The sequence below is a fragment of the Diadema antillarum genome, unplaced genomic scaffold, assembly GCF_040938485.1.
Source record: "Diadema antillarum isolate AM-2024a unplaced genomic scaffold, OU_Dant_1.0 seq00000798_RagTag, whole genome shotgun sequence".
NCBI lineage: Eukaryota > Metazoa > Echinodermata > Echinoidea > Diadematoida > Diadematidae > Diadema > Diadema antillarum.
The window spans coordinates 2,512,064-2,537,755 of NW_027271682.1; the positions used below are offsets into that span (position 1 = coordinate 2,512,064).

At 38.1% G+C, this 25,692-nt stretch overlaps 1 protein-coding gene across 1 annotated transcript in view; it reads right to left on the reverse strand.

The window, feature by feature from the left end:
* The window catches only part of LOC139739420 (ubiquitin carboxyl-terminal hydrolase 3-like), a 29,817-nt gene extending 15,953 nt beyond the window's left edge, over positions 1-13,864 (reverse strand). Inside the window, exons 1-4 of the mRNA XM_071650036.1 lie at positions 13,458-13,864; positions 4,943-5,003; positions 997-1,080; positions 437-520 (exon numbers count right to left, since the gene is read on the reverse strand). Coding sequence (XP_071506137.1) covers positions 437-520; positions 997-1,080; positions 4,943-5,003; positions 13,458-13,554 — 326 coding nt within the window. The 5' untranslated portion in view covers positions 13,555-13,864. The remainder of the gene's footprint in view (positions 1-436; positions 521-996; positions 1,081-4,942; positions 5,004-13,457) is intronic.
* Positions 13,865-25,692: the final 11,828 nt, after the last annotated feature.

A 25,692-nucleotide genomic window follows, 5' to 3' on the forward strand; every position in this document is an offset into this window, starting at 1 on the left:
GTTCAGCACAATGATCTTTGATTGTTCAACAGTTCAGAGCTAATGTCCCCATTTTTCTTTCTAATGAATTTCCCTTACCTACATGTACATGTAGTCAATACTTGAGGTGATAAACTTGATGTTACACAGATACGAAGAAAATTTCTACAATACTGCTAGGTACTGGCCTTTATGATTCTCCCACTTTGTTTGAAATGCCCTGATCCATACAAGCAGCTTCAAACATAGTTAAGTCATCAACACACTCATTGAAGACAGCGACCATAATGCTCAAATTAACACTGATTTCACAGTCAAGGAAATCAAAACAAATTTCCAGCAATTTACAGTACAACCCTGAAAGAATATTTCCCTTCAATATCTTTGAGTAACCAGCAAAGGATATATTAAAATTAAAATATTAACATGAATGATATGAATGTGATAACCAACTCACTTGACTTTGTCCTGAAGGAATTGTCTGACATGTTTGATGGTTTCTGCTTTGTTGTCATTGACGGCATATTCATCACACACATAACTGCAAGCAGAGCAGAAAATAAATCATGTTGTTAACATAATGAACAAATCAAGAAACAAGATTGAAAAAAAAATCTACATCCCTCACAATGGAAAAAACAGAATTGGAAATAATCTTCATTGATGATGTCCTTACACACAATTTGAAGGCAAACAATGCAAAACTATGTGAGAAAAGGATATCTGATGCAATATTTTCATTAAAAATTCAGCTACATGAAACTAGACAATTCCATGATCTAGATGAGATTTTGTTCACTTTTCGAACAGCAATCTTTGAAAATACATCCAAACATCGTAACGATGTATTTAGAAGGCTCGATTTCTGTGCATTATTAAAGTTCAAATGAGTATTACTTGTAGGTAAACATCCATGAGATCTTGCAATATCAACAAAGTTTGGGGGCAAGTGCTACCCAGAAGATAAATCCTCCTTTTCTTGTATCTCTCAATGATTTAGCTGGTATTCCGACTCACCAGTAGACGCCTAGATTTTCACAGTTGATGGAGGCCGCATGATGGTGTTCCTCAAAGTGCTTTTTGGCATGACCATTCACATACCTGAAGATGGAAATAGAATACAATCAGTTTCGATCACAGAATCTTCACGACTTTACATACATGTACAGCAGGCATTACACTGAACTGAAATTTTCTAACAAAGTTCTAAACCACACAAAACAATTACTTTATGTACCGCCATAACTATCAGTATACATTGTACTGCGCTGTTAAAGAAGGTAAATGTAAACATGACAGTAATTATGATAGTATGATAGTACTGATACATGTACAGTGTATATCCCAAGGTTCCTATTGTACAAAGTGTATTGAATATCAATAAGAACAGTGATAATGATATCAATGGAGTGGTGGTATTGATGACTATGTAACTCAAGTAATGTCAAAGAAATTCACACAAAACTCTATCTCTCTCAAAAACGAAACAAAACAAAACCAATGGACAATACTGTGACCTTCATAGCAAGATAATACTTCTGGTAGTAAACTGTAGCAAAGGCATGATTTCGTCAGCGAAGACTGTAGCGGCAGCCCATCTTGTGTGTTTGAGTTTGAGCCAAAGAGCACAGCAAATCAAGGGACAGGTTTTAATTCTCACACCTGGTAAGTTGATTTCTCAGCGGAAAGGAAGTATGATATTTCCTCGTTGAGTTACTTTTGATTTCCCTCCCAGCTTTCGATACACAAAAATATGAAATCACTGGTGGATGGCTAGGACACTGCAACTTTCACTTTTCGATTTGTTTGTACATTTAACATACGTGTAGGAGGTCATTCATCTTGATTGCGCAGGAAGAATACAAGAAGAAGACACAAGTGGGGTTATAGTCTAAGAGTCAATGCACATTGCAGCAAGTGGTGACCAAAATCCAAGTAAAATGCTACCAACATTTCTTGGTTTGTTTTCTACACACAGCTGCCATGTTGTTTCATCACCTACACATTGCTGAGTGCAGTGATATCTGTCATGATAGATCAAGGGGGGGGGGGGGGGGGGGGGGGGTATACCGGTATTAAAAAAGAAAGAAAAAAGGAGTAAATACCAGACACTGACAAAAGTAAAATAAAAGTTAAATAAAGCTTATCAAATATCAAGATTTCTCATCAAGATGACCTTACATCTTTTCTTTAGTGTTTGGATTTGTCTGGGTGTCTGTCTAGGGCTAGTTAGGTTTTTATTCGTAATTTGTGTAATTCATTTTTGTAAATTGAATTTCGTGTACAAAAGTAAAATATCAATGATATCTTATGTATATTTAGTTTCACTACGTTCGGGGGGGGGGGGGGGGATGCACCCTACAAGCATTGCTTCTTCAGCATTCCTCCCCATCTCCTGCAGTTTCTAAACTTCAAAATGTTTTGTGTTTTTTTTCACCCTATCATTTGTTTTTCCTTAAATATCATACTTCATATTTTGTAATTGTTGACACATTAGGTACTTATGTTTTATGTGACCAAAAAAAATGTATTTACAAGTTCTGTTGAAGATGGAAAAAATGATGAATGAATGAATGAATGAATAAATGAATTGAATGAACGAATGAATGAGGCCCCAAGTTCAAATCATTCCCATCTGGCTACCTATCACTGCTAGATTACCCTGGATGGGCATGGTAATCTTCTTCGCAGGAAATGAATGAACAGGACTACTGTACACTATGTACAAGTGCAATGTGCATGAAAGATTGCATTGCAGGAAAAGGTATCACGACATGAAATGAGCTTGGCTCATCATGCCATCCGATAAACATCCGACAAAACAGTATCAAGTTAACACTGCCTACATGTACCGGTCTGAATGACATACAGTATGGGTATTTGTTTTCCCCCAATATAATCCAAACATCACTTGTATCACATTGCAGACTGTCCATGCAGCGCAATAGCCAAGGTACAAGCTGGATTTTGTCACTGGGCTGGGTGTTTATGCTCTGCACCCCTAAATACATTCTCCACCTCTCAAGCCAGGGGTATGAAAAGAAAGGCAGGTATGTAGAGTGCATTGCCACTCAAGACTAGGTTGATTTGCACTAGTGTATCTCTACAACCATATGTATGTGGAGATTGATGACCAACTTGTTGTGATAACATGTCATTCTATACATCACACACACAAATGCTGCATGCGTAAAGGCTCTACAAAAACATAAATGAAAACATCAATGAAGCAAATATGAAATATTGACCTATCAAGATTACAAAACATATAATGGTGAAGTACATACACATACATGCACAAAACAGACGTCTATGATGCATTGTGTTTTACTCACTGCCTTCCTACAATGTGAGCGTCTGCCATGAAAATGTTATCAGTGCTCGTAGTCACTTTGTGATGAACACTGTGTGTGTCCTTAATTAACTAATGCCAGATTGGTGTATGTTACTACTGTACATACCATGCTGTAGTACTAACATAGAACTCATACAAATTGTATAACAGAACAAAGAATATTAAAGCCTTTCCCTATCAACATGCAACCCTGTGATTTTTAAATGAGTACATGATACACTCCCTGAACTGTTCCCCTTTTTCCTTTCTGCGGCATCCAGGCTACAATGTGCACAATGGTGTAGATTGTGCATGTGTTCAGAAGGAAAATGCGTTAAACTCTTCATCTTCACCTGAGAACTATATCCTTGAAACCTTTACTGGTCTACTTTTAAAAAAAATAACAAAAATAATAATAATAAAATGGTCACAATAATGATATCTGGAGTGTGAAGACAGATTTTTTTTTCCACCGAAGTTCTGCTACACCCGTATATCTACCGATATTGTAAATTCATTCATATACAGTAGTGTATTCAGCCATCCAACAAATAAATGGATGGGTGACATCCCATGTCATTACCACAAAGACTATTCTACTCAAGTACAGGGTGAATCTTCCCAGTCATTAACTCTTTGCGTGCCATGTTTGCATGCCTGACTCTGTTGACAGTTTGTCAACTTCGCATACTTTTGCTCAAATGCACGACAGCACACAGACCGATCAATAAATTCCAATATATGTGACAGTACATGTACACTGAAAGCATAAAGCATCGTAACCATAGCTGTGTCATAAAATTCACATCGCAGCTGAGCTTACCATTTTCTCTACAACTTTGCTGTACTGCATTCTTTGGCACTAATGCTTCATAAAAAGTTGCATGGCTTTGAAAAACACAGAATGATTTCTAAAAGCGCTCATGCATTGCAGTCTCAAAAACAATGAGGCAAACGGGGTTTACACCATGGCACGACAGAGTTCAAACTACATGTATAATATTGTTAAGGAGAGGTTTGCGGTAGTCCTTGCAGGGACTGTTGCTTGGCAGAAAATTAGCCTAGAAAGAGAATTGTTGTACCATAGTACAACTAGAAAAGCACTCCGAGAGCGCAGACCTCCGCCAAGCAGTTACTTTCCATCGATGATCCTGCTCTTCCATACGGAGATCAGTGATTTCTACCCACTGAAAAATTGCCCGAGATCCCCAATATAGAAGCCTTTGTTATGTCATAAACCCTCAGGTGCGCGGCGCGCCTCGCCCTAGCAGAAACTACGGCACGCACTTTAGTGCGCGCATGCAAACCTCAAATACGCCCTGCCTGAACTCCCAAGTTCATTGACCCTACCTGCCAAAATATCAAAAATCCTTCATAAATTCCCTAAAAATTCTTGGATCATTACCAAAAGTTAATCGTTTGGTACTTGTGTCATTCTCAACCTTTCCTGCAAGTTTCATCCCAATCCGTTCAATACTTTTTGAGTTATTTTGCGCACAGACAAACGAACGAACGAACGAATGAACGAACGAACAAACGAACGAACGAACAAACCAACGGTAACGAAAACATAACCTCCTCCCTTGGCGGAGGTAATAACCTGCAGTGGTATGTATAATATGTACTCACCTTCCACAGAGCACAACCCCACAGGCAAGACACATCCATGGACTCTTATTTGACCGACATACTGTAAACAGAGAAATAGAAACAGACACACAATATTAGTTGAAGGCACTGTACTCACAAGGCATTTCACCAGATAGGTTTCAGTTCCATTTGACACTGTACATGAAAAGCTGTGACCGTGCTCCCAAGCAGGAGACTATCACTATAGTCTGAGCACAATGTATCCCTCCATACAAATTACACAATCTCTGAAGTGTTGCGATATATCTGATGTACATCATTGTACAATAGGTACTGGTTGCATTAGACCAAGTTCAAAGACACACATGGTACACTGTACCAGTGAAAGACATGAGCTACAGCATGACATGATTGTCACACAAAAATCTCCAGATGACCAAATTAAGTGCAGGTTGAATAAAATGGGGGGGGGGGGGTGGGTGGGGGAGAACAGATGTTACAAAGTAAACATAAAATGCACACACCCACGCCACATTTTACGGATCAATCGTATCAACCTACATTTTCTCTCTCTTTCTCTGTGTCTTCAAAATGTGTGGTTGTGACTGGAAACAACGGGAAAATCCCTTTCTTCTACCTTCATAGTCAGATACCTGTATTTTCCTTCTGTTACCTTGCTTGCTTGAAGGAGGTTATTCAGATAGAGGATGCAATGCAATAAATACAGTAAGTAATCTACCATGTTACATAAATTTGGACATTTGTAAACCTTTGCAAGTCACCTACAATTGTACATGTACTGTGCTTTTGTACCCTGATGAACATAGGGGTACATTGCAAGAATGTCCTTGATCACGTGAAGCTGTCCCAAGTGTCACACTGCTCACATAAGAAGCTTTGTCTGTTTATAGACTGTACAAGTAGACTGACAGAGTTCAATTTTTTCCAGGCGGACATTGTACTCAAGGCATCTCACTGACATTTTATTATCGTATGTGTCTAATGTAACAGACTGAACAATAAGATTTTTGGATCAAATTTACAATAGAAAAGTCAATGCTATCTTTGTCTATCAAAAACAAAAACTGATGATTCCAATGGAAGTATGATCATCATGGCAATACAAGAAGATTTATTTCTGAATTGTCGGCACCTTTGACATACAATACTGTCTATGCCACCTCACTACATGTACATCTAATTGCATAAAACTTTCAAAAAGTCTCATTTTGTTCAAACTTTTTGTTAATAATATAGATTAAATCTCAATTCTATTCCAAACAATCATTCACAGTGAGAATGCAGTTCTCTTGAATGACTTTACTGTAGTCGCCCTTGTTCAATATCTTTGCCTACATTGTATCCTTGCGTGTCTTTTATGTCATTATTCCCCTAATAAGATGCTTTTACAGGTACAGTTGTACAAGGTTGTACATGAGCAGCGCACCTTATAGAGGGAAGAAGTACACATCTTCACATTTCCTTGGAGTATACCACTTTTTCTGAGTGTTTTCAAATTAAACATCTAACAAGTTTTAGTATTATAAGACTTGACTGGCAAGTCAGGGTTGTGAAAACCGTAACCTTAATAAACAAGGCACAAGAATGGGATTTTCAGCATATTTCTATTTAGAAAATAGCTTTCTCACTGTATTAAGCCTAAGGACTTGATTGAAGTTGGGTTGTACATACACCCTACACGTGTGTACATTTCAAAATGTAGCATCGGATCTACAGTTGTGCACAGTTTGAATTATCTAGAGAATCATAACAAAATTCAATGTCTTCTACATATGATTATATGATGAATTTCAGACATACAACTTTTCAGAGATGAGTCTAAAGATCATTATTTGTTAACAAGGATCCTCTATCTCTGAAAAGGTAAGAAATAAAAAAAAAAATGACAAGGAGCTCATCCTATATTCAATATATACAAGTGTAATCTGTACCACACACACACACACACACACACACACACACACACACACACACACAAACAACTCTGCTTCCCTACACGGAAAGGAGGGTCATGCAAAGTTCAGTTAGTCTCATTCCCCAGGCACCTATTTGACACGCTTTACAAAAGTACCATCTGGACATTCATGACGCAGGAACTATGGTTACTCATCCAGCCTAATATCTAATGCTTTAGCACAATGAACACTTCTGGTTCCTATAGCAATGCATTCCAACCAATACACAAGGATATCTACACAGTGGTGCTCCATGGATATGGCCTCAAAATCACATCTCAGCCTGTACAGCACAAACTAGTCGGCCCAGTCTGCTAATCAAGGCAGCCAGCTGCTAGAGCAGGGGCCAGCTCAGTCTTCTGCACAGAACATAACCGAGATTCGGAGGGGGAAAATGGCTCAGTCATTTCCAAGCTATGGATAGGGTTAGCTCTTCGACTCCGCACACCCACCGATTGTTAATTTTTACAGAAACGGGCCATGCTCGTGACCTTTGCATCTAATGGCTGGATATGCGAGCAGCAGATGACCAGATGGGCAACCAGAAATTTCTCAAAGAGAGCAACTTAATGCTGCTTCTTCGCCCAATTCCTCACAAAGTAGAGACCTGTATATTTTGCCCTGCCGCTCATTGATCACTAAATTGCTTCGCAAAATGGTCATATCTGACTGCCCGGCTGTGAACACCGCCTGGAAAACATGAAAACTACATTGTACTTGTGTACATATAGGCCTATGTGTGTATAAATGTAGGTGCTGGCTTATGTGGTCTAAGATAAAAAATGAATAACTACAAATTGCCATTATTTTCATGGATCTGTTACAATTCACTTCAGATGGCTGCCAGCAGAAGAAAGGCTAACATAACCTAAATCATGTTGTCACTGATGTAGATTATCAATTTAAGAAAATATACAGAAGCAAGTCTGCAAATGTACAGTGTAGATACCTATGTACAAGTGTATATCTGACTTGAGATGCAGAACTACACAAACACATGTACATCACCCAAACAAACAGAACTGTTTTTGTAAATCTAATTATGAATACTTGCTCTGGATGGTTATTACAAAATTCCCACATTTCATAACCTTCTGTAGATTATAAGGCAGAAAAACATGTATCTTATACCATCAAAGAGGGTTGAAAAGTGTGGGCAATTACGCCCCCTCCCCCCCAAAAAAAAAAAAAAAACAGATGCAAATCATACATGTACATAGGGCCTACATTGTACATTGTACTGAATGGTAGCATGGCAGTGCAAGTTACAAAAGGACTATTTTTTTCATTAAGTGCAAATATTTTATCGCCACATTTGTACATGTTGTTGTAACATACAGTAATTTAGTAATAAGACTATCAAGGACAATTTTCTTGCCTACAACTTTTCTGCTGTAATAGGTTGTAAACAACATGCACTTTTTTAACATGTTTTTTTTTTCATTTTAAAAACATGCCTTGTTTAAAACTTACCTTTGCCATAACGTAGCATTTGATCTGAATTTCCTAGAGTTTCTGTGCTTCCTAAATAATTAAGAAATCCACAGCCACACCGACACAAGGTCATCAGTTCCCAGAATGTGTCCTTACAGAAAAGCCACATGAAACATGGCAGTTTGTAATGAGGCAAGACTGCCTCAGCTGCGTAAGAAGGCGCCTAATGCCACAACGCTCAAAGGCAATGGAGTGGAAACATGATAATGGGGTACAGCCCTTTCCAGCCTGCTGCCTCTGCATCAGCTGATTGGGCACTGCAGAAGTGGGTCAGGATCACTGTTTGACTACACTGGCCCACTGTACTGTCACTTTCTCAAATGTGGGTGCACATGGATTCTGTGACTGCGGCAAAGGTCAGATCAAAGTTCCTTGACTTAAAGGTAGGGGATACCTTTTACAGACCTCCCAAAATGCAGCAAAACATTAAATATGAACCTCAGGGGACTTGCTTAGGCCACTGCTTAGAAATTTGGAAGTTAACAGTTATCTAAAATTTGAATGATGCACAAAACTCAACTACTCAGTAGTTCTGTGTGTCAGCCACACTTAAGCCTTTTTGTTGCAGTCTTCTGTATTTGTTATCTATAAACACAAATCTAAAAGTACAAGAGCTGATGTAATAACATATAGAATGTGTGGCAAGAATGTATATAGAACTGTTTGTAAGTGTTGATGAACTTTCTTCACAAAATATACATGATGGACACACATGCGGCGCATGGGTCTGCAAAGGTAGCCTAGTAATGTACTGGAATTTACGGTGAGCCCCGAAAAAAATTCAATTCAAAATCTAACGGTCAAAAAAATGTACTAAATGTTACCTTCCACTTTCAATACTTTATGGGAGTTTCTAAAATGATACTCTCTTCAACATATCACTGTATTTATACAACTCTTCATTTAAGGCATGCAAATGGGATTCCCTACCTTTAAGGGCCTGTTCAGATTTCGATTTTCAATTGGAAGAAGTTTTTGTTACTGCTCCTATACATACCGGTACACTGTAGAGCAACATGCATGGGGGTATACACATGTACTGTGGCACTATCTCCTGCAATAATGCATGCATGATACTGATCACAAATATTCACTCCATAGAAAGCACCCATAGTTCTTTTAAAATGGGTGATATTGCCAGTTCTACTTCATTTTAATTTCATCCTCCAAAAAAAATCTAAAGTCATAAGATACAAAATTTAAACAAACTGCTAAAGAGACCATCATATGCATGTAATGTAAAAGGAGTACAAGGCCTGTATGCACACTATCATTTGGGAGAAAAAAGAAGTTATTCCATTGTTAAGGTTTGTCATTGTGCAGGAAATGGTCTCTAGCACAGCCTTGGAACTCCTGGCATGTCTTACTGCATGGTCACTCATTCAGAACAAATTCAACACTGTGTACATGTGGTTTATCTAAAAATTGAATACATTTTTGTTGTCACAATACTGACCCTGAATACAGAATCACATGTAGCCTATTACTTGTACATGTACATGTATGATGTAGAGATGGGAGAGGGGGGTCACTTTGGCTATCTTCCATAGAAGGCTACATACACAATTCTATGTAGCTCAAATGTAACGTGGGCTGTTTTTCAGAATGAAATGTGCTGGCATGAATTTTCGCTGACAACAAAACCTGAGAAGGGGTGTATTATTATCAGAGCAGCAAAGGATGAGAATAAAATGATGTTGAGATGGATAAATGATAAACAGTGTTTGAGGTTGACAGGAATGACAGAAATGAAAGGCATAATATCAGATATTAAAATCAAGAAGGAATGACACGAGTTCAGTTGCCATCTGTGAAAATTAAAAATAGTTCCTTGTATGGTAGAGACAGTGGGGATCCAGGCGGGGATGCATCGGGTGCCCCTCCCCCCTTTACTTTTTGTTAAAACAAAAGAAATTAAAGAAACCTTTAATTTGTAAAGGTGCCAACCCCCCCCCCCCCTTTTTACGGAATTCCTGGATCTGCCCCTGAGAGAAGTGAGGTAAACCAATTTTGGTGGTACATTGTTAAAGTGTACACACATACAGGACACTATAGTATATATAAGGCCAAGTAAAAAAAGAAACCAGTTTCTCGTCCTCGCGCGCATCGATTTTGGCCGCCGCATCGATTTTTTTACTATTTACTATTTTCAAAATGGCGCTGAAAATACCGAGAAAGTCATAATTCTCGTCCCAGCCCGCACCCCGCCCGCATCGATTTTCAGTTGCCGCATCGACTTTTTTGATATTTACTATTTTTTCGAGCGCCGAAAAAAAATCGACAATTCACCTACCAATCGTGATGTCTCATTTCTAATTACGCCTTGCGTCCTCTACTTAGCTGTAGTACAGCTGTAGCTTCTGTAGTGCGTATGTAATAACGCATGCATTTCACACTAGCACTGCGAGCTCAGCAAGAAGGAATGACCCACAAAGCAGTCGAACTGTATATAGTTGGATGGGCGCGCGCGGGCGCGGCGGGCGGGCCTGGGCTAGCTGTGATGTACAGCGCACTCGGTATGTCATGAACGCGATAGCGGCAACATTTTTGCGATCAATCGCTGATATTCCACGCATATTTCGAGCATTGTTCGTATTTTTCCCCGTTTCTCATATTTCAAGCGGATGAATTATACTGTACAAATGCTTGTGAGGATTGTATCGAGTTTGTATACATTTTCATGTCATTGTGACTATGTGCATGTGTGTGCAGTGTCGTAAGGTACGGTGCCGCCGGGTTCAGTGGCCGTCGTGCCGCACCGTGGCCGTATTGGCAAAGTGTGCGTGTCTGCTGCTGTCTGCACGCACCAAGGAGGTACTAGGCTTGCCTAGTACCTCCTTGGTACAGCGACTGGGCTGTGTATAGTTATATCATCTGTAGTGTGGTATACAATCATTCATCATCCAAATGATGAGTGATTATCAAATGTCTTTTTAGAACATGAAGAAACATCTTTAAATGTTTAATGCTATAATGCCATATCAGTATCATTTTGACATCCATCTGCAATTGTACAAGCCAGTTTCCAGTTGAATGTGCTACAATTGTACTGTGAAGAAATGCTGATACATACCAGCTGTGTGGATACAAAAAGTCACAAACACCAATGATGAATAAAGCAGTGTTTTGAATATCATGGAATTCATTTCAGTCGTACATTGTTGAAAGACATGTTTTATACCTGTACACAATACATCAGAATTGCAAGTACACTGTGAATCAGAAATGCCATTACAACACTAAATACCAGTATTAAGATGGTCATTTTCCCTTGACTTATGTAGTGGAAAGAAAAAGCAAATGTATTTCTGCATACATGAAGTTTCATTTCAAGTATGGTACATAATCTATTTGTTTGAAAATGCACAGAGTGCAGGCAAGACATACACTTGGGACTTGGTCTCTCATAACACAGCTACCAGAGTGATATTTCATTTCATGAATTGGATATAGAAATAGTAAAGCCCTCTCTCGTTACCTTTCTCAGAATTACCGGACGATAAACACATATTACTTTCATTTTGACAATCCTCAAAAAATAGTAAGATATCAAATAGTAAGGACCTCCCTCATCGCCTTGCTCAAAAAACCCGGACGAGAAACTGCTATCTTTTTTTACTTGGCCTAATGGCATGATTGGTTTCAGTTTCAAGACGATGGCAGTGATAAGACAAAATCAAGAAGGAAAGCTTTCATTTTTGACAGTTTTGGGGCAGTTTCCGCCTGCTGCCCACTGGTGATAACTGGCATAATGATACAAGGACAAAATCACACGTGTTGCAAAGAACTTGTCCCACCTATGGCATCTGCAGATGCAGATCACAATGTACAGCACTTGTTAACTACAAATTTGTAGTACTTGGGTACTCCGTGTACATGTACAATGTAGTTATTATGACATCTTTCATGGAACAATCCACGGTTGTTTTGAGGCTGAAGAAGCCGTGGATAAAAAGAAGGTACATGTACATGTGTATTTGCTCACTCCATCCTAGAATAATTCAGTACTGTATAATTTCAGAGACAATAGTTCATGTCAATCAATACTATGGTATATCACTGATGTTTGTACACAAAATACATGTATAGAAAATTAACATAACCTTTGCCTACAAATACAAATTATATTACAATCAATTCTTAGATGAGATGGTGTACCACTAGTCTACTTGTTTTTTGTTTTTTGTTTTTTTTTTTGTTGTTGTTGTTGTTGTTGTTGTTTTTTTTTTGGGGGGGGGGGGGGTTAAAGATGTGAAACAGTGAAGCCAGTAAAGCAAGTCTTCCAGCAACCACAAACTTCAAGCAAATACAACAGAGTAGTTAGACTGGGCTGAAGCCTTAAACATAAACTAGCAAATTTCAATAACATCCATTTTTAATCTACATCCTAATACTTGCCTGTTATCCAAATATTATGGGCAAACATTTTGCTGGGCCAAGAACAGTTGATTTAAACTGCACCGACATGTTACTAGCAATACTATACGATGCACCATCACATCATCAAGTGTTCTTCACAAGATTATTCTGGCATCATAGACAGAAAAATCCGTCTGTTTGGAGGAGTCTTTCATTATTTTTTTTACTTTATCAGCTCTCCTCCGTAAAATCAGTAGACAGGAGTCTCCGCAGTTGCTCCGCGGAACATATCCCTGACGACCAGATACAGACCGATCTTTCACTAGTTTCAGTCAAATTCTGGCATAGCACAGCAGTTACCACCAAAACCCGAAGTGAACATTAATAATTAATCAATTTGTGCCAACATATCCCAGCCCAAATCACAAAATCAGAGAAATGCCCTTTTGCCAAAGTTTTTTTTTTTTTTTTTTTTTTTTGCGTTTGGTTCACATCTGAATGTGACAGAGTGTGACATTTTCTAATCACAATATGCTTATCATTGACACATTGTGCATTCATATGAAATCGTAAATGTAAGTCAGGTCATCACCATATAGCCAGTATAGGAATAAAGATGCTGAACAACTTGTTCCCATCCTGTTCATGTACATGTAAATCTATCATGTCAGTTATATTACAAAGAGGGAGTCGAGAATGGGATGCACACATGCCCTCCATCTCACCTGCACATACCCACGACGAAGTGGATTCGCCATGGGACTTCTTTGTCATTGCACACACTCCTTGTTTGACATTGTTTACCAAATGCGGACACTCCATTTGCGAATGGACACACAGGTGGTGTAAACGGACTAGTCCACGACGGTGATTATCTGTACTCCAAAATACGTATCCCAATGAGCTCAAGTGGATGACTTCCCGTGGATGTGCTCAACCATATGCTAATATACAACAAGCAAGCTACGCTGGGCAAAATAGACCTATGCTTTCTTGATCTTGTTCACATTAGTCGGTGCAGAACGAGGTCTTCCAACCCTTCTTCTCTCTGGCCCGGTCTGTCGCACTTGCCGGCTACACACGCACTAGTTTATAATCAACAGTGCCTTACACCTGACCTGGCGGCGAAACTCCTGCACTGCACAGCAGACAGTACTGTGCATTCGTGCGCTATATCGTGAGCGAAATCGCTATCATAAATATCAGCACTGAAACAAAAACATCACTCTAGAAACAATACTCAAGCGTTTGGTGACAACCGAAGTCTCTCCCAATATCAACAAATACGGAACATCACCATAAGAAGTAAATCAGCAGCCAATATTCTTCCACAGCGGAGAAATTTCCAGATTAACGAAATTAACCGGCGTTGTTTTCCACTGGGTTTACTTCCACGAAGCACGAGTTCCTGCGTAAGGAGTTCAGCATGCAATAAAGGGAGGCACAACGCATGCGCTCATCTCAGCCTCGCCCTGTGTTGACGCTGTATGAAACGGAAGGTTTGATTGGATAGTTATTATCGGTCATAGGTCGAAATGAGCGCATACGCGCAGTCGAGGTTTTACCTCGCACGAATCGTAATAAAACAGCGATTTTACATTGTAATTACACTGTAGTACAATGTACTACTACTAGTACTCTGAAGCGGCTTACATCACAAACGAGGAGACTGGTTGGAGGCACTGGCCTTCGAACTCACAGCCGACCTTTAGGTCAAAAGTCATCTCAAAATAGAACAAAACAAAACAAAACAAAACAAAACAAAACCAGCCAGTGAGAAGTTCAAGCGTCGTCACCCAGGGGCATTCTTTTTATCCATATACGTGTACCGTGAAAATAGATCAGGGGCACAAGTACCACAGCATCTTATTTCAATGAAGCGCGATACATTAGTATATGGCCTACGAAAATAACTTCAACACTCTGACAAATGTAGGCCCTAACGTCCTATAGGTATATCAACGATTATCATTACATTGTGCAAAGTACATATTTACAAAACCACATTACCCCATGAATTTTCAATCAATAAACACGATTAAAATAAGAATACTAAATACAAAGAAAAAAACCCGGAAGGAAAGAAGAAAGAACGACTGTGAAACATTTAAACAAGATGTTATAATGTTTGAACAACAAGTCTTGTGGAATTAGACCTTCTAACTCTACTTCATATTGCATTGTTTCATGAGGATATTGAAACACTTATCTTGTCAACGGCCTATATTCTAAACCCCGAGTTATTGAGTGATCACTTTTTCTTTCTTTTTACGGCTTGACCATTACACTGCTTCATTGCAATTCGCGGCAGAATTCGTTCTCGCTTTGATTGAGACCTAATATCAGGTTTCTAACATTTTTTGGTGAGATAATGAGAAACCTTCTATGAAATATGAAAGAGCATGTAATTCTATGAGGAATTCAACATTTATTTGATGAAAATTGGTTTTAAAATGGCTGAGATATCCAAAAAAAAAAGAGCAATTCTCATAAAGTGTGGGATCCACACTTTATTACGATCGCGTTGTTTTCCTTTGTTTTTTGATGTGTCAGTCATTTCAAACCCGATTTTCATCAAATAAACTTTGAATTCCTCTTAAAATGGTATGCTCTGTACTATATCATAAGTGTTTTCTTGGTATCTCGCAAAAAGTTAAAAGCCCAATTCTCATCTCCACCAATACTGTACTATCCCTTTAAATGACAAAATTCTATGACGTTGCAAAATGACGGATATGCGCAGCGTTCACTATCATTTCCTTTTAAGAATATGGCAGTATTCACGTTGGTGTCACATACTCGATGTTTTATATTCTTGATTTTATGATGTAAATCTGACTTTACTAGTGGCCCGGGAGTGTGGAAACTTGAACATCTTGCGCGAATGCGACACTTCGCTATGATACTGTAATAGGATCAAGATCAGGCACGTGACACCGCGCCTCATTTATAGGCCCACAGACTCTTAAGAATTTTCCTCCGGATCATGTTTGACAATGGCGCAATATAGGTCATATATATATATATATATATATATATATATATATATATATATATTTATCATTATAATCATCATCATACCGATTTAAATGACAAGTCCACCTTCATATACATGTGGATTGAGTGAATGCAACAATATTAGTGGAACACATCAATGAAAGTTTGGGGAAAATCCAACAATCCGTTAAAAAGTTATCAATTTTTAAAGTATCTGCGCAATCACTGCTGGATAAGAAGACTACTACAGTGTATGATGTCACATGCGTACAACGATATAAGGAAAATAAAAAGAGAATTTCACAAAACTTTACTTTTTGAATAAAGTGCACCTTTTCCTCGACTTGCTATGTTACTAACGTATGTTAAGGGTAATGTTATTCCCCCTGCCTTCTGAAAGAGAGAAGTTGAGTGTTCTTTTGTTATGCGAGAAAAGTGAAAATATGTTGAATTTTCTTTATACTTTCTTTAAATCGTTGTACACATGTGACATCACGAGATATAGTAGTCTTCTCATCCAGCCGTGACTGAGCAAAAACTTCAAAAATTAATAACTTTAGAACGGATTGTCCGATTTTCCTCAAACTCTCATTGATGTGCTCTACTAATATTGCTGCATTCACACGACCCACATGTCTATGATGGTGAACTTGTCCTTGGAGAAGTGGGTTAGACGTCTGGAATGAAATCAGTGAAACGTGGTAGCAGTGAAAACAGTGATTTTTACCATTACACAACTAAGCTGAAGTAATTAGAACGAAAATGTAAGCAATGCATTATACACTTATCATACGTCGCGCCCCACGATAGCCGAGTCACATTTTCTGTTGAAAATACATTCAATGCGACCATCTTGCTTGGCACGTGACAATAATGACCTTTTTACTTTAGGCCATATTTGTTATGCACACAAACAGATCGAACGTTTTCGTTTTTTCCTCCTCTCTTTCTCCATCCTCTCTCTTTCCTCAGAAAAGTGTAAAGTGTCCTTTGGTATCATCATCTTGACACTATTATGCAGTATAATTCATTCGGGGGTGGGGGGGGGGGGATAACACACTGAGAGTAGATGCTAGTAACGTTCCGCTGAAAAGCTGTAATAAGTCATATGCAGGTCACGCAAACCAGAACCCAAAAATCAACATAATCTATATCCAAAATTACGATTCTCCTGTGATTTCAAACTTAGCTTCGGGCTCTCTCTGTGCCAGTTCAACCTTTTCACTGATGTTTGGATAGCAAACAAACGAAATGCAGACTGGTGAAAGAAGACTACCGGTATCATGACGGTTCAAGCTGCAGTAGAGTTCTGTGGGCTGCAGGAGCCGACATAACATCCGAATATCGTGTAAGATGTTTACAGTGTGCTCGCTACGCATCTTCATACTTTTACGTGTGTATGTGCGCGCGCGCGCCCGCGTGTTTGTGTGTGTGTGTGTGTGTATGTGTGCGTGCCCGCGTGTGTATAATTACATTTGATGTAACTTGTATTTTCTAAAAGCCATTCGTGGTCATAGAGAGGGGTACGCGATAATGTATTGCCATCACTGAACAATAATAATAATAAAGATCGATCGAGGACAGTATACAATGCTTTGCCTTGACAGGTTTCTGGATAAAACTGTGACTCCACAATAAAACTATTGTAGTAGTGAAGCAGGGGGGAATCCAGGAAATCCGTGAAAGGGCGCCTTTACAAAATTAAAGGGGATGCACGCCCCCATTTTCCTTTTTATTTCTTTTGTTTTAACAAAAAATAAAGGGGACGCGCCCGGTGGGCTCCCCCCTGGATCCGCCACTGCCCAAGCCCATTGTAACAAGAACCTCTAAATTAGGCCAGGGAGGTGAGTTTGTCTCACCTCCCTGATTAGGCAGAGTGATTTTTATGTTCATTTTTTTTTTAACATTTTTTATCAAAACTTTAAACAAAGAGAGTAATCAAGGGTATGAGGCGAGAAGTCGTGTAGCGGATGCGATGTTGTAGAGGGATCATAAAAGCAGGGCGAGAGAAAATGTCGATTTGCTTTGTGACGTTTCACAAAACGGCCGTGCGATGTTGCAGCGCGCAATGTCAGAATTGCTTTGTGATGTCACAATTGCTTTTGCAAGTGACCGGACGAAGCATGCAGCGCGCGACGCCGCGACGTCACAGTTGCTTTGTGCGCTTTCTCAAATAAAACGTAGGAAGCAACGCGCGATATAACAGTTGCTTTGTGGTGTCACAATTGCTTTTGTGATATCATCTCACAAAATAATGTACTAAGTACAGCATTACTGCGTAGAAAATGTAGCCATGTGATAAAAAGTGACATCATTTTCCTAAAAGTATACCATGGAGCGTCAAACATGCCAACATTCTGATAGTTGTAAACATGTAAATGAGTGAAGCTCTCTCCTAACGGTCACTAGAGGATAACATTTTGGTCCAAAACATAATAGCCCATATCACGAAAACAAGACATCACTGCATTTCAAGTGCCAGCCAACCAATCTTTTTATGTTTTTCACCAGTCTCTCGTATATCTCATTGCCATTTGAGGACACCCTCATCACTACAGGAAATAATGGAATATCTTCCACTCCTGCTATGTATATGATTAGAATGTGAAAATTGTGCAATATAATTGATAACGAAGTGTGAATTACGCACACACACATACATATTGCACGCACATCAGCTTTCAAATACGGTATATTTATAGGCCTTTATGTAAAATATACCTATATTAGATATCTTTCAAAACATCACGAACATCGGAGAAGTCGGCTTGATATACCACCTTCTCATATAATCATACTCAAAGCAAATCTTTCATTACATTTTAAAGGGGAATGCCGGACCAGTTAAAATTTGTAGTCCTAGAAAGAGTAAAATTCTACGAGCTAAACAGTGAAAATTTCATCAAAATCGGATAAGAATTAGGGAAGTTATTAAATTCTCGAGTGTCCCCATATAGTTACACAAGGAAGTTTTTGAACAGTCAAATCTAAAATGCATGACATCATGACATCATCCGTTCAGTTATCTGCATATTCATATCAACTGTTCAAGAACTGTTTACCGAAATTGCAAATACACATGTATTCAAAATGTTCTTATTTCTTTTAACCCAATTTCGATGACATTTCACTGTCGTGGTCTTTCAATTTCACTCTTTCTTTTTAGAATTCCTCTTTAACTTATCTGCGTATCAAGCGCGCCGGAACACTTCAGGGGTTTGTTTGTTTGTTGTTGTTGGTTTTTGGTGTGTGTGTTTTTGTTTTTGTTTTTGTTTTTTTTTTTTGGGGGGGGGGGAGGGGGCAAAATCTCTACGGGGGGCACATTTGACGATGTGAGATCCTCGGTGAGGAAGCGAAGCAACCGAGCGAGGGAGGGTGTGGAAGGGGGGATACCCCCCCCCCCCCCAAGGTAGGGACCTTTTTGTAAAACGGAGTACAAAAGTCACGTTTGTAGAGCATTTAACAGCAATTTTCTAAGGAATTACACATAATGAAAAAGACAGTGCGAAGGACTATGATTATTACAAACGGGGATGACGGTGTGAGATCCTCAGCGAGGGTGTGGGAAGGGGGATACCCCCCTCCCACGGTAGGGACTTTTTGTAAAAGCAGAGTATAAACGTCACGTTTATAGAGCATTTTAAATTAGATTTCTAGGAAATTAAACATAATAAAAGAAATCACTGCGAAGGACTATGATCATAACTTATGAAAACTATTCATTTTACTATATAAGTATACTGCGGGCAGAGCAAGCGAGCCACTTTCACTTTAGTGGGTCTCTCCATTTTTCGCATTTTAAGCAAGGTTGCATATGTACTTCATTTCGACCACTGTTTCTTTTTTTACTACAATGTATAATTACTATAAGGTCCTCAATTATTGTACATTCTTTTCATTACATAATGTTCTGTTTACCTTATTATACCCCCGCCACACTTAGTGTGAAGGGGGTATATAGGAGTCACCGTGATGTTGGTCGGTCGGTCGGTTTGTCTGTTGCAAACTCTTGCGTCGCGAACTCCTCCTACAGTTTTGAAGCAATTTAAATGAAACTTAGGGTAAATGATGATATTGAGGTATAGATGTGCAAGACATGTTTTTTGTGTTTGTCGGACAATGCGTTGCCATGGTAACCATAATTTTACCAAAACCTTGTGGACTGAATAACTTCCATAGTATTTAAGTAATCAATTTCAAAATTGGTATCTATGATGATCTATAGGTGTAGTTATGCAAGACACTCTTTGTCTTTGTACTTGACAAAGCGTTGCCATGGTAACCGCATGTTTTCTTCGAAATCTTGTGGAGTGAACAGTAGGCATTATGGCCTTGAGGCATAGATGTGGAACACATAATTTTTGTGTTTGTCGGACAAAGCGTTGCCATGGTAACCATAATTTTACCAAAACCTTGTGGATTTAATAACTTCCACATCATTCAAGCAATTAAGGTCAAATTTAGTATGTATGATGATCGGGAGATGTAGTTATGCAAGACACCAATGTTTTAATATAAGAAAATGTGTTGCCATGGTAACCACTCGTTTTTGTATCAAATTGAACCATTTAATCTATGAAGGTGAAATTTGGTGTGTATGATACTCTTTAAATGTAATTTTGTACAATGTCCTTTGTATTTGTATCGGACAATGCGTTGCCATGGTAACCGCATGTTTGTTTGTTTGTTTTAAATCCTGTGCCGAGTGAACTTCTTCCACAGTTTCCAAGTAATTGAAACCAAATTTGGTAGGCATTATGGCCCTGAGGTATAGATGTGGAACACATAATTTTTGTGTTTGGTCACACAAACCGTTGCCATGGTAACCACAATTTTACCAAAACCTTGCAGATCGAATAACTTTTCCATCATTCAAGCAATTAAAGTCAAATTCAGTATGTATTGTCTTTTATATCTGTATGTATGTTTATGACGGAAATAAAACAAACAAACAAACAAGTATGATCATGATCTAGAAGTGCAGTTTTGCAAGACTTCAATGTGTTAGTTCAAGGAAAATGTGTTGCCATGGTAACCACTCACTTTTGTATCAAAATAAACCATTCAAGCTATGAAGGTCAAATTTGGTGTGTATGATGGTCTTTAAGTGTAGTGATGCTGGGGGAAAGCATGTTTCCATTTGCTGTAAGTTTTATACTCAGTGTCAAACTAAAATTATTCTGTTTTCAATTCGACAAGTGCACAAACTTGGTATTAACGTCATTGCCCTCATGACGTCACATACTATAAAGCAACACTAGGGGCGGGGTATTAATCACCTTCAGTGATAATTCTAGTTCTCTGTTGTCAAAAGAAGTGTAACATATATGTTTTGTCGAAAAATGAAATAAACTTTGAATTGAATTGAATTGAATTTGTCTGAAATGTATTCATTAAAAGCTTAAACGTGATCGAATTGTTCGAGCAATAAAATATTCCTATATTGCTAGAAAGCAGAGAAGAAAAGAAAAATGTAAGGTTTACTAAAGGTATGTTTCAGTGGGCACACTCGAGGACGCGAGGCTACCATGTATACACTAAATTTACTCATAAGTTGATATGAATGTATCAATATAATAATGTATATTGTAAGTGTATTATAGACGGGGCGAAAATTTCTCTTTTTCAGTTATGAAATTGACAACATTTTGGTCTTTAAATAATTGATTAATTATTCATGACAGGGGGCACTGGGGGGGGGGGGGGGGGGGGACTCGTTTTGCCACCCCCCCGCTTCCGGCGCCCTTGCTGCGTATCATACTGCGAGACCGTTGTATGATTGACTGTATTTGAGAAGAACTTCATCTGCTTCAAATTAGTAAAACTTTCAAGAAAATTTGGCAGAAAAAAAAATGAAAGTCATATAGAATCATGTGCTCCATTTATCTGAACTGTAATACAAGCAGTGATTACTATCAACTATATGCTTGCAAGAGTGACGGATTGATTCGTGCGTTAGATTGTACAGATTTTTTTTTAGTCAACAACTTATAGAAACAAAACTTACTCCTAATAGAGAGTTCGATTACTCAATCAGACGAACAAACAGGAGGAATTTGCATCGAAACGGATTTCATTAGGAAGTTTAGGATTTTTGAAATTTTCACATGTGTAAATTAGCTTAGATGATGATGATTGTGATCAATTCACACCTTTCACATTAATTTACGCACAAATCATCATAGAGATTTTATTTGTATAATTCTTTGATAATTTGTTCAATTCAATTAATTGATAATTAGTTCAATTCAATCAATTGATAATCAATTCAATTCAATTAATTGATAATCAATTCAATTCAATTCAACTCAATTCAATTCAATTAAGCGAACACTACCAGTTGCCCTTTGATATAACATGCAGTCATCGTTGCTGAGCACAACGGGAAGTTTGCGAATAACAAAATTTCTTCAGTTGAATTTCGTTTTGTAGGTCATCAGTCAGAGACTTTATTGAGAGGCAACTGACATCACCGCCTCATGTAAAATTTCGCAAAAAGCACTTTCCTTTTTAAAGTCCGATTGTGTTGAAACCTCTATCATTTTTGTTTGCTTGTTATTTTTTTTTCCGGAAAGCAGCTGACCACGGTGTAGAACCTAACTTTAAAAGAAACCAAAACCCCAAAAGAAATGTGAATTGAGTGAAAGCAGCAGCATTAGTAGAACACATCAGTGAAAGTTTGAGGAAAATCTGACAATCGATGCAACAGTTATGAATTTTTAAAGTTTTGGTGTTGGAACCCCTGGATGAGGAGACTACTTGAGATTATGGCATCACGTGTGAACAACAATGTGTTATAAAGAAAATATAAAGAAAATTCAACATGTTTTCACTTTTCTAGCATAATGAAAGAGCACTTGACAAACCGCTTTCAGAAAGATGGGAATAGTATGCTACCCTTAACGAATGTCAGTATCAAGTTGATGGAATGTGTAATTTTCATGAAAAGTGATTTTTTTTTAATGTGTGTGGAATTCCCTTTATATTTTCTTTATATTGTTGTCCACACATGGCGTCATAACCTCTAGTAGTCTCTTCATCCAGCGGTCTGAATACCAAAACTTTAAAAATTCATAACTGCCGCATCGATTTTCCGATTTTTCTCAAACTTTCACTGATGTGTTCTAAATATTGCTGCTTTCACTCAATCCACATTTCTTGTTGGGTTTTGGTTTCCGTTAAAGAGTTACCCTTAATCATAATACTCTACTGTCATGGAATGGGACTTTTAAGTTCCCATTCATTAACATTTTTTTTTATTGCTTTTCCCTTGTTTTTTTTTTCCTGATTTTCTGACTTGCCAAAGAATGTTTAGAAATTTACCTGACAGCTGACACTATATCATTTCATAGCTTAAACACAAGACAAAACTCGATGTAGTTTCAACTTAAAATGTTCACTGAGTATAAAATATAAAACACTGTATATCTTCCAGTCACCTTCTCGGGTTTTCTTCAAAAGAATTGATGCATCTAATATAATATACGGAATATGAAATCGGAATGTTTGAAATTGACTGTTTCCTTTATGTTCACCAATGATATCAAGGTTGACGAAATGATTCAAAAGGGAAGTAGATGTGTTTGTTTGTTTGTTTGTTTGTTTGTTTGTTTGTTTGTTTGTTTATTTGCTTGTTTGTTTATTTGTTTGTTTGTGTCATATTCCATCAGAAAAGACACGCTGAATAGCCCATATTCAGCTGCACTAGCTGGTCTTCCATGGGGTCTATGCAGTTGGGTGTGAGACGGTACCACTTCACCGGGTTAAACACCCTGCTCTCTGGGATGAATAGATGAAGCGGGATCTTTTACGTGCATGAGTTGTGACGCTCTCACACACGGGACCTCCATTTTATGTCCATATCCGACGGACAGAGTGTTGCCTCCTTTGTACAAGAGGGGACGGTATACACACACAACATTGCTCAGTACGACTCGAGAATCGAACCCGGTTCCTTTGGATCTAAAGGCAGACGCGCTACCGACTGAGCCATGTATGGGCCCATAGCACTGTCCTGCGTGTATACAAGCAGGAGAATTTTAAAGGGATCGTATAGTTTTGGTTGAGACCTCCTTTCAGGTTTCTAACATTTTTTGGTGAGATAATGAGAAACCTCTTATGAAGTATGAAAGAGCATGTAATTCCATGAGGAATTCAACCGTTATTTGATGAAAATTGGTTTTGAAATGGCTGAGATATCCAAAACAGAACGATTCAAATAAAGTGTTGGACCCACCTTTTATTACGATCGCTTTGTTTTACTTTGTTTTTTGATTTCATAAGTGGTTTCTTAGTATCTCGCAAAAAGGTTAAAGCCCAATTCTTATCTCCACCAATACTGTACCATCCCTTTAATAAAGAATTTCTTGAAACTGCATGCCATGGTTTAAAGGTTAATCATATTCTGACATACAAATATAACGAAAGATGCACTTTGACTTTACTTCAAACTGGAAAAATATTTCAGCTGCCGGTATACTTTAAGATGAAAGCTTTTCAATGTAGTAGATTAGACGACATCTAATTTAAGAAATCACACTCCAAATCATCCCTTGTCTGTATTCAATATACTTATCAATCTCTTCTGACATAGTGATGAAACACGGAAAACAGCTGATTATGGCTGTATCCTTAAAGGGGTAATCCAGTCCAAATATAAGTTAGTCTAATAAGAAAGGGTAAAATATTACGAGTTCAACGGTATAAATTTGATCGAAATCGGATGATAAATAAGGAAGTTATGACATTTTGAAGTTTTGCTATTTTGAGGGGAAACAGTTCTTGAACAGTCAATATGAGTATGCAAATGGCAACCTGAGCATGTCATTCCCTCTCAACTTACCATATAGTTTGCACATAAAATTTCGAAATTTCCAGTTTTTCATTCAAACGCAATTATGCCCGAGGCTCAAATCCACGTATATCTAACTGATCACTATTCTGAAGTTATTCAACCAGGAATAACGTCATGTTTCAGACTTCGATGACAGAAACATTGAATTTTCGTCATTTTTTTTTTGTACATGATCAATGGAAAATTTTGCTCACTCATTTGCATATTCATATCCACTGTACTAGAACTGTTTTTCAGAAATTAGCAAAAAACTTCAAAATGTCATAACCTCCTTATCTTTCAATCATCCGATTTCAGTCAAATTTTTTACCATTGAACTCGTAAGATTTTACTCTTTTTTATCAGACTAACTTATATTTGGACTGGATTTCCTCTTTATGATAAAGACCAACAGTCATCAGATGATTACAACTTCACTCTTTTTAAATTCTTTATATGAATGCCAAAAACAACAACAAACAAAAACAGACAAAATATGCTTTTAGAGATCATTTCTATAGTATGCATCTCTCTTTTTTTTACCATAGAAAAGAGTCCCACTGAAAGCGTATGACCAAATCTCCGGGTCGTCTTATTCCCCCCCCCCCCCCCTTTCTCTCTTTGAGTCTCTCAGGAGATCGCTTCTCTGAAATTAATCTGATCAGTAGTACAGGAATATAACAATACGACTCCTCGAAGGCAGTAGACAGGACATTCCCAATCTTTTTTTTTTTTTTTTCGTGTTATAGAAAGGTGGGATTGGCTAAAATCGAAAGAAAATTTGACAATGGAAATGCGCACGCCATTGGTTACGGGTCCGGTTACGGGCAGTAGATATGATACGAGATGGATACGAGCTTACAACATGTCAGTGTGGGAATTATTAAACGCACATTCATATTCCAAACCTTTCTCAAATCCCTCTATGATACATTGTATATCCAGTATGAATACATTGCATCCATACGCAATTATCATCAGGTTAAGGTAGCATGTAGACTATTACCCACTCTATATTAAAAAGAAAAAAAAAAGACACGTGAACAGCGGAGCTGTAAATCTACCATATAATCTACCATGAGGATTTTTCAGTAATTCCCCTGCGAATTGTATATTTTTCACATATTAAA